Raw genomic sequence first — 11,374 nt, forward strand, 5'->3', positions numbered from 1 at the left:
ACTATGTGAATGGCAGAGCTTTGCTACAAAGAGCATTTTCATTCAGAGAGCCAACGCTTACTAAATAAAGGTTTTTAAAAAGCTGACCGTGCCTCTTCTAACAGATGAGGCTGCTTTACAGAACAGAAAAAAAGAGAAGAACAGAGGGGCAAAGCAAAGGGAGACCAACCCTGAAGAGAAGGGTGATGGTGGTTGCTTGTAATCCTCTAGGGGGCAGAGTTTAACAGCAGGCTTTGGGACAATTGCTTAGTTTTAGTAGCTTGTACTATCCTGACTGATAAACTGTAGTAGAGCTTGTTAACTAATGCACTATATTTCCAGTAGCCTCATGAATAAAGCCACAGAAACAAAACCGATATCAGAGTGATTAAAGATTTACCAATTGCAAATGCCACAGGGGCGAGCAGGGCAGGCAGTATGGTTGCACAAGGGTCCATTTGGTGGGCGTTTGGGGAGCGTAGAGAGAGCCACCCTTCCAATGTGTTGGGTTGAGAACCTGTCCTTGCCAGCAGTGTTGGGAATAATGCATTACAGAGTGGCACGTTACTGTGATTCCACTACTTTCGGCAGTAACTCGACATGTAACTAATTACCTTTTTTAAATAAATAGCACAATCACCATTACTGAAATTTAAGTGAGCTCCTTACTCGTTACTTTTGTCTTGATTACAGTAAACAAACGCAGATTCACCAGATTTTTTCCAGTTAGGATCTAATGCCACCCATAGTGATGCATGGCTCAGATAAGCAGCATTCAGTCCCTTCGTCTTGTGTGTCCTAGAGAAAAAGAGACAGAGGGGAAGAGAGGGTGGAAGGTGGACTATTGCCCACAATGTTCCTGTAATTTATGAATAACTTTATGTTATTTAGAAGGACGCAGGACATGCGGTGTATCACAAGTTCCCCGACCTTACTGTGGTGCAATAAATTGCATGAATCATCCAATCAGTCAACATTACACTGTCAAACCATATCGTGATACACAGTTCAGGCAATCTGAGCTAACTTCACTAGAAATATGGACAAGTATCTTTCCCTCTTGGTAACCAAAGACACTTGTAATTACAAATGAAAAGGCAAACCCATCCCTGTCATGGTTTTCAATTATTTGGTCAAAATAGTCAGCATCAATCTATAACAAAACCGCTTATTTTACATGAACTACAAAAACTACAAATAAACTATGAAAAGGCATAGACTGTATAAAAATAGCCTAATAGATGTAGCCATCGTGACACACCCATTGGTTTGTGGACTCACATTTTGAAGACTTGAGATCAGCATTTTGGCTGTTGCCATCTTGGATTTTTGGAACCAGAGGTCATAATAGTAGGACGAGAGGGTGGAGCTGTGGAGTAGCAAGGGGTGGATCTCATAGACTGCGGTGACACCTTGAAGACAGCCTGTCACTCAAGGCAGCCAAGTATGTGTAACTTGAAGTCTTAATAACATTTAAACAGGTGAGTTATATATAGACTGGCCCACCCTACAGTTGTCAAGAATGGATAAAGACAAAAACTGTTTTTGTACTGTGTTGTAAACATGTTTATTTCTGCTGTAAAGTTGGGCACTTTAACATGGGGGTCTATGGGGATTGACTCACTTCTGGAGCCAGCCTCAAGGGCCATGAGAGGAACTGCAGTTTTTGGCACTCCTGCACTGAATTCATTTTTCAGTACTGGAGGTTGCCATTTGTAAAACACTGAAACTTCTTAGTTTCTTTATTATTTCTATCATGTATAGATATGCAGTGACGATTGCTGGGTAAAATGTGTGCTGATGTTTTCCAGTGTCAAGTCTCTATTTGGCCATGTGACAAGACAATACATATGGTAACTAATTAAGGCACAAATCTGATCAATGATGACAAGCTGAGCACATCTGCAAGCCGAGCAAGCAATCATGCTTCATAAGTAGAAGGATAACTAGAGTGCATAACAGCCCATCATAATAGCGTGCACTGGGGCCCATCATAACTACCTTACACCACTGGAATAAGACTATGATGTTGATTTATTTCTTTATTTTAAAATGGGAAATGTGGAAAATTGACTTCCATGTTACAATATCCTGCAAGACTTGCTGAACTAATATTTTTAGTTTATTTTTTAATGTTTTAGTTAGCCAATTTCACATTTAGGTCAAACATTCCCAGTAAGGCAAGTAACACTGTACAGATCATTAAGTTATTTAATGACTGAACAGGGAACTAAATCACACAATCTTATTCAGGCTTTTTGTCCCTTGTTATTTAGACAAAAATAGTATAAAGGGGCCATTTTTCAGTTAATTTACTGAACATAAATTAATGCAAATAGATCATATGTCTTCTGTTCAGTTTCCCTGCTAATCTTGATTTCATTTGAAATGGTGTGCAAATAATGATGGATAAGACAGTCATCATGTGAGAAAATAATACAGCCAAATCAGAAACAGCTCAATCTTAAGGAAAATTTTTCCTCAGTTATTTCTCATGGCCTTATTTGGATTTTCAGGCAAGCTCTGTTCGTTTGACTGTCTAAATGTCAAGTTTTGGGGTGAAAAAGGGAAAACTGCCACAGTGTGAGGCTTGTTGTGGCCTTGAGAACAGCTTTACCCTCTTCAAACCAGTCACAGCCGGAGCACCAAACACAAGATTAATGTTTTGCACATGGATGATTGGCAGCTATTTATTTGAAAACCAATTCCAATGTGCTCGTTGGGCGCAGGACTTGAGGTCCTGGGATATTCTGGAAATCTGTCTGTGTTTAATTAGGCACTTAATATAAACACTGTGGATGACACAGTGAAGTGCCTGCAAAACAATTTCATACTGGATCCCTCAGGAGTGAGACTTCAGAAGAAAAGACTACAAAATGATGTAAGGTCATCAATAATAATAGTAAATTAAATACTCTATGGTAATTCCCTATAGAACCGTGGAGCTCAATGAAGTCAAACTTGCTCATAAAATCGAGGTTTCCTTCTTTTACTTCCCTGATGGTGCTGCTGATGGTGCATGTGAGTCAGTGAGGCAGCAGAGGGCGCTATGTTACTGCTTAATGCCACTTGTGTGCGATAAAATGACTTACAGGCTCCTGACACTGGGGGCAACACAGGCATTCAGTGATGATGATGATGATGATGATGATGATGATGATACCTTAAAATGAAAACCAGAAATAAAGCAGATGTTGCATTGCTTACAATAACTATTTATTTATTTGTATTTATTGGAAGTCATTAAACCTGACTTTGTTCTTAACAAATAAGAAACTGATATCTATTTAACAATAAATGATTGCTGTGTGTTTGAATCAGGATATCTGTGATCAGTGTCAGAGCTGCAACATGAAGCCATCATAACCCTGTGGATGGGAGAGTAAAGGACAAAATATGCTTCAGCAACGTGTCTTTTGATACAAATACCCACTTGTATGTATCGTGAATTATTAACCTGAACCCATCAAAATAAAAGCTTGCATTTCTTGGGGGAGCTCTCAGTTGTTTATAAGTCTGTATTGTACAGATCCTGTATTTGTTGTCTTTATCTCGCATGATTATCAACAGTCATAATCAGTCTCTAGCTGGTGAAACTCACCAAACATGTTGCAGCTGGATGCCCTGAAACATGAGAAACTTTAAAAGTTTAAAGTGCTCTGTCACATTATCACTACTTTCTCAAATTCTCGGCTCAAAATAGAAAATAACTGTAGGCCTATTTATGTATTTAGTATGTATTTATTGTCCGTATTTATGATAAGCATGTAATAATATAAATGAGGAAACTGTTGCTGTCAAGATATGTGGCATATTTTAAAAACAACAACAACAACAACAACAAAAACAGATGTCCTGAAGATACACAACAGCTGATGAAGGAAGACAAACGTTTCTGTACCTGTGTTGAAACACCAACCCTAAAGGTCATATGTAGCTATAGCTGTTTCATCAAAACGAATATTTATACTACTACTACTACTACTAATAATAATAATAATAATAATAATATGACCATAGAACGTCTAGAAAGGTGTAGAATTAAAGTCTATATTTTTCTGAAGGAAAAAAATTACAGTAGAGAAATAATTGTTTTAGAAATTTCGACGGGTCCAAAATATGTCCTTCTGGACAGGTAAGCTAATGTTTGCTAACTAATGCAGCAGGGTTGTAAAAAGATATATATCTGCTGAATACAGCCTATCTAATATCTAGTAAAGCCAAACTAGTAATGACACTACACCTAGATGAACTATGTTAAGAAAAAGTAAGAATGACGGTTAATTTCAGATATTTTAGCAATTATAGAAACGGTGTTTTTGGGATGGGGGTCTTCCGGTTGTAGAGTTGTGTAAAAAAGTAGCCTAAATCTACTGAATATATCAAACATCTAGTACAGCCGAGCTATCATATTATTATTATCATTATCATTATTATTATTATTGGTGGGAAATTATGACAGAGGAATATATTTGCCGTTTTAATATCAAGAACACTTTCGTGTTTTGTGTATAGCCTACAGGACCTTGTTGAATGAGGGAATCCATGTATGCACCACCATAATTGACTAATCACCTATGTTAGCATTAGTGACGGGTAGAGCTAAAAATGCTTTACGGAGATTGTTACAGTGTGTTACAGGGCGCACAAGAGAGGACTCATGATTTATTATTATTATTATTTTTTAATTACTAGCTATAGGATACCACAAAAGACTCTTCACTTGTCATCGCTGTCTCACGTGTCTGTCGTTTACGAACCTGGCAACCTGTAGAATTGAAGAGTGGAGCGAGAGCGGGCGAATGTGAGTGCGACACCTACTGACCGGGAGGTATGAATCCTATATGTATCACCTTTATAGCTCAGACTGCTTGATGACAAAGTGTAAAAAAAAATAAATAAATAAAATTTAAAAAAAAGTTTTGGAAAGTAGCTCAGTCCATAAATATGATTTTAGGTACTTCTTCTTTATTTGAATATTTCCATTGTCTGCTACTTTATAACTCTTTTTCACAAAGATAAATGGGCAGATGTACTTTTGATGCACTATATTTATTGTATGACTTACTTTGCAGCTTCAGATTTTAGATGATATGATATATCATAAAAACATAAATTCTGATCTATTATTCCAAAAATAAGATGAAATTGATCTCTGGGGGCAAATCCACAGGCTACTCAGCAGTATACAGTGTTGAAACTACCTCCACCTTTAGCAGCTGCCACATTAAAGTGATGAACACATTAATGCATCAGTAAATATAATCCCATTATGTAATATTTAGCATTCTAAAATGTGCCACAGCCTACTGTATAATGAGTACTTTTACTCTGGTACTTTAAGTTGATGCTAATACCTTTATACTTAGGCTATATTTCAGTAAAATGTTAAATGCCGGACTTTTACTTGTTGCTACATTGTGTATTTCTACTTTTACCTAAGTGAAATATCTGAGTACCTCTTTCAGCACTGGTAAAAACTCACCGGCTACTGATGACAACGTGACTCCATCCTGCACATTTACAGACTGGCCGCTGGGGGGCAGGAGTGTGTCGTACATAAAGAGAAGTGGTACTTTAATACAACCTTCAGCTTTCTCTCAGCAGGAATCTGTGTTTAAAACCTGTTCAGTAAAAAAATAGAGTGAAAATCTCCAAACTATTAATTTATAGCAAACACACATCACTGTAGTTATGTAATATTCACACATAATGACGTTTATATTCGGTGTATTTTTTGTATTTGGACCAAACTATTATCTCAGGATGTGGTTGGTTTTCATTGGAACCTCAGCAGTGACAGATGGAGGGACACGTGCTGCAGATATGAGCGGCCTCATCCTGTTCACTCTCAAACGCCCTGAAACAAATGCACTGACTAATTAACCTACAAGTAATTTAATTAGCTGCACAAACCTTTAATCAGCCAGTAGTCCACAGCTACAGTCTCATCACGCATCCACCTGTGGGTTACTGGTTCAGTTCCCTGCAGGTCAGGTTTCCCTCCACACACACCGACAGATGCTGTGGACAAACAGGCGACCTTCACTCAGTGTGTCAGCAGGGGTCTCTGGTCAGTCGTGGCCGGTAGGCTATACAGACAGCTCACAGGTGACAGTCCGCTCTGCATTTGCCTCCTCACCAGTCCTGACGACACATGCAAATCACACAACAAAGAGCAGAAGTGAGAAATTAACTCTTGTCACGGATTATCACCTTTTTATCAGAGTTTCCTGGATTTGTATTTTCTCTTCTCTTGTAACCTAAATAAAAATCTGCAAATTCTGAAGGAGTTAATCTCTCAGTCAAATGGGGAACTCCCAGGATTAAGATAAGATAAAGAGGCTGACTTGTGCCTGTTTTATTGTATTAGGCCTGTGCTATTTTTTATTAATCCCACGGGCTCTTAGATGGGATTTAATACCAGTGAAATGCGTGTTTGTTTGGTTTTTCAAATAGGATAGAAAGTTACAAGGCAGAGTCTGAACTCAACAGTCAAGCCTTTTGTTAACTTCAAAGAATTAATTGTGACGATAACGAGATTTTTAAAATATTTTCGTTTTGAATATATTTGTAGAATTTAAAGAACACTCAGGTGAATTTCTTAAACTTGCTTATATTTTGTTGTATCCATAAACTTCAAATGCATTTATAATTTTATACATATTATAGAAAATCTTGTGTTGGAGCTGCAGAGTTCAGAAAAATAAACATTATTTGCAGTATGCATCCTTTAAATAAACAATTTTTCTTAGCTGTTATGAGACCAGATATAGGAGTCTGCAGCTAAAACTAGCTACAGAAATGTTTTAAATAAACCCACTTCATGCCATATGCACATACTTTTAAAAAAGATTTTATACATTATATCTATCTATTATCTATTATCTTTTTCTGATAGACACAACAATGTAGGCCTATATTTAAAACAAATGTGAAGATGGATTTCTAAACACATGGTATGCCTAAAACATACTGAATTAATAACATGTGCAGATAACAAATCACCAACACAACAAAAGAAAACAGTTTATTCAAACACTAAATATTGGTTAATTTATTCTGTTAATTGTATGCGATTTTTTTCTCAGTTTGATAATAAACAAACTTCAAATAAATTATAGAATATTAATATTCTCTGTCAGCCTAAAAGATATATCTTAACCACATCCTCCCTTTAATGGTCTCAATCTCTGTGATGTTTTTAAACCATTATTTCCATCAGCCTGGAAACACAGTCGTGTTGTTTTTAAGCTTTGCAATCAACACAACGAAACGTGGCTTCCCTGAGGCCGTGGGGGGAATCCTGATGGCTCTGTTAACACCCGCTCAGTGAGAATGACATTTGGAGGTCCTCATCTTAAAAATCCCACCCGCGTCTCAGCAGCCGCTCGCACCCAGGGGGGACCCTTTCTCACCCACCTCGACCAAATGATCTTCATTTAACCTTGAATTAGTTTCCACACACCGCAAAGCACCGCTGTCGGGGAGCAGGGGGAGGAATCCACACTCTTTGATGTCCGTGTGTTTGTTCAGAGGCTCAAATGCAGCTGATGACAGTTTCTCACAGACTGCAGCCTGATTAGTATAAGCTCATTTTGAATTCCTAATCGGTAATACCTCTGGTCTAATTAGAGGTTTAGGCATCCGAAAATATTTTAATAACATCAGTGTGATCTGTTAATTTTGTTAAAGGCCTGTAATTCCCGGGCCTGTGACTGATATGACAGAGATGTCACGGCAAACACTTGTGGATGACCTTTTTGGTGAATTTTTGGAGCTCTGATGGATCATTTCTACTTTTTCGCAGAGTTTTTAAATTATGGAGATGAAGAGGAGGGTACGCTAATTTGGTCAGACGTTTTAAAGCGTGTAACCCCAAATAGACTCACATTCCCGTTTTCAAAGTAGACTAATAATAAGTTAAATTATGGCCCATAATATGATAGATTAATACAAAACAATAAATGTCTCGCAATTTGAGTCATTAGGTGAAATTTTCAGCATTTTAGGCACACCCTTAACAGCATTTTAATAACTCTGTGTCTGTGCTGAGAAGATAGAAGGAGAGAGGGACGGCAGAGGAGGAGGAGGAGGACGAGGAGGGGGGTGTAGTAACTTTTGTCGCCATGCAGCTTTTCCACAGGTTCATTTCGTCCTCCAATTGGATGATGGAGCACATATTCGGGGAGGAGCAGCCAGAGCCAAAAGGGAGGAAAAAATGTGAAGGGTAAAAAAAAGTTCCTTGCTGCGCCTTCTCAGTTTCCCAAATGTTCACGGCGGCAGTGTGCGCTCTCTCCGGCTCACCGCGGCGAGCTGTGGCTTAAAAAAAGGACTTCTAGTCGATACAGAAAGAAGAGAGAACAGTCACAGAATCGGAGCACACGCCGAAGTTGTGAGAGTTTCTGGGGGGACGCAGTTTGGGGAGGTTTTACGCATTGCGCAGGATGCAGGCGCGCTACTCCGTCTCCAGCCCCAACTCTTTGGGAGTTGTACCGTACATCAGCAGCGACCAGAGCTACTACCGGGCCGGCGGTGGTTACACCGGGATGCCTGCGCCAATGAGCATGTACTCCCATGCGGCCCACGACCAGTACCCGGCCAGCATGGCCCGGGCGTACGGACCGTACACCCCTCAGCACCAGCCCAAGGACATGGTGAAACCTCCCTACAGCTACATCGCTCTCATCACCATGGCCATCCAGAATTCACCGGAGAAAAAGATCACCCTAAACGGGATTTATCAGTTTATCATGGAGAGGTTCCCCTTCTACCGGGACAACAAGCAGGGCTGGCAGAACAGCATCAGGCACAATCTGTCTCTCAATGAGTGCTTTGTCAAAGTGCCCCGGGACGATAAGAAGCCCGGTAAGGGCAGCTACTGGACTCTTGACCCGGACTCTTACAACATGTTCGAGAACGGCAGCTTCCTACGGCGCCGGAGGAGGTTCAAAAAGAAGGACGTGCTGAAGGACAAGGATGAGCGCGACAGACAGGGCAAGGACCCCTCTGCCCGCACCCCTGGCAGGGAGCAGGACCCGTCGGTTCAGGGCTCTCAGCCGGTGCGGATCCAGGATATCAAGACGGAGAACGGGACGTCAACGCCGCCGCAGGCCGCGTCTCCGGCCCTGAGCGCCGTACCCAAGATCGAGAGCCCCGACAGCAGCAGCATGTCTTCAGGCAGCCCGCACAGCGTGCCCTCCAACCGGTCACTCGGCATAGATGGACCCGAGCACCACCAACACCACGGCCAGGCCCCGGGCTTCAGCGTGGATAACATCATGACCACCCTGCGGGGGTCTCCGCAGGCCGAGCTCTCCCCGCCACTCATCGCCTCCTCTCGGACAGGTATCACACCTTCACTGTCGCTCAACTATTCCCCCAACCAGCCGTCCGCGTACAGCTCAGCGACCTGCAACCAGAATGTCATCTCCTCCAACACCAACGCGACCTATCACTGCAACATGCAAGCCATGAGCCTGTACGCGGGGGACAGATCATCCGGCGGACACCTGGCGCCGTCCACCACGGTGGAGGAAGCTCTGCCCGACTATTGCATCACTACGACCACCGCGTCCCCGCTAGGACACGGCAACCTGAGCCAGGCGGGCCAGGACGGCCACCACGCGCACCAGGGACGGCTCGCGTCCTGGTACGGGGACCTGAGCCACTTGAGCCCGGGATACCCGGCGCAGCAGCAGAACTTCCACTCTGTGCGGGAGATGTTTGAGTCCCAGCGGATCGGGCTGAACGGCTCCCCGGTCAACGGGAATAATAGCTGTCAGATGGCTTTCCCATCCGGCCAGTCCATCTACCGCACCTCAGGAGCTTTTGTTTATGACTGCAGCAAGTTCTGAAAACCAAAGTGTGTCTTTTAAATTAATAACTCTAATATATGTTTTCTATATTTTTTGTACTTTTGGTCTTTTATTCTCACTCCGAATGGACATAAGAGAGACTTGTCTGTCGAGGCGTGTGTAACACCAAAAAACACGTAAGTTTCCTTCCCTCTCACTTTGAGAATTGTTTATAAAGATGGCTCAAATACCAGCTTTTATGACCATAGACTGTAAATTATAGCCTAATATAGTAATTTATTTTTTAGGAAAAGGGAGTGGTTGGATATTGAGGACCAAACACTTAAAAGTTTTTTCCAGTTTTCTTATTGCTGCCTTTATTTGTCCCAGTTCTTGTATAGAAATAGAGGGGGGACTGTGTAGTCTATACTGACTTATTTTATTCTTTTTGTCTTATTTGTTAAAAACTATTTTGAAGGCATTACATTTTGTTTGTTTAATAAAGTGCCGTCTATTTGATCTTAAGCTGAGTGATTTATTAGCAGTGGTAAGGGATAATTTTTAAATTAAGAGATATATAACCAGGTAGAAGTTAATATTTGTTTGGAATGTGAAATATTGATCATTATTTTTATCTTGCAAAAAAATGGTGCCCACTGAAAAACAGTCTTTTATAAAATATGTAAGGAGTGTGTAGTTTTAGTGGCGGTTTGGCCTGCGTGCATTAGAGTCTCTCAGTGAATCCACATAATTTGGATTTTCTAATTTATGAAAGAAAAAACTAATGAATTGTAAATTAGGGTTTATATGACCAGTCTTTTTCAAGAAGGACTATTTTATTAAAAGTTATAAGGGGGTCTGCGGCCCTGCCTCGCGCTGCACAGGCCAAATCTAACCGCACAGCCGAGGTTACCCAAAATATCAAACTGTGAGAAGTGAAACACATTAATATCTATCCTGACTCTCAGTATGACAGCCCCAGGCTGACCTGCAGGTTGTATATTTTCAACATTCATGTGTAAATGCAGGCGGTAAATAAATACACGTGTGGCAGCAGTTCAGCAGTGCGGTTTGAACTCACTAAAGGCCTTGTCAGCAAAACAAATCAGTCATTAGGAACCGAGCAGGCTTCCGTCTGACTGCTGCTTGTGAATCATGGGAGGGTTGGGATGCAAAAAGAACACGAAAAAAAAAAGATGCTGCAGCTGTATTTATTTTTAGGTGTCTTCAGAGGTACGTTTGCAGCACGAGCAGACCCTGAAGGTCCTGCTGATGCATGATGGGACGGTCTGATTGATATGGTGGTCTGAGGTGGAGGGAGATGGTGCAGCCTGCTCTGCGTCTTGTGTCCTGCAGGCTCCAGAATCACAGCAGCGCTGGCCTGTTCTCACTGACTGAAACATCGCTGCTGTCACATGTTTATTTATTTCAGTGCTTCCCTGATGACGTACGGCAACCCCTCCAAAACACACAGATGCTTATGGAGATCAAGCCTTTCTTTTTCTTTCTCTCTTTTTGAAAATGTTTATACGTGCAGGCAGATCCACGTGGCAGCGTGTATATCTACTGAATATCTAGATATTATCATTAAGATTATT

At 41.1% G+C, this 11,374-nt stretch overlaps 1 protein-coding gene across 1 annotated transcript; it reads left to right on the forward strand.

Annotated features, from left to right (window-relative positions):
* Nucleotides 1-8,148: 8,148 nt before the first annotated feature.
* LOC125896303 (forkhead box C1-A-like) lies at nt 8,149-10,301 on the forward strand. Its single transcript, XM_049588753.1, has one exon. It carries the CDS (start codon nt 8,427-8,429, stop codon nt 9,834-9,836), a length of 1,410 nt encoding a protein of 469 aa, XP_049444710.1. The 5' UTR covers nt 8,149-8,426; the 3' UTR covers nt 9,837-10,301.
* The last annotated feature ends 1,073 nt before the right edge of the window (nt 10,302-11,374 follow it).

Source organism: Epinephelus fuscoguttatus, linkage group LG10, assembly GCF_011397635.1.
Source record: "Epinephelus fuscoguttatus linkage group LG10, E.fuscoguttatus.final_Chr_v1".
In the NCBI taxonomy this organism is placed as follows: domain Eukaryota; kingdom Metazoa; phylum Chordata; class Actinopteri; order Perciformes; family Serranidae; genus Epinephelus; species Epinephelus fuscoguttatus.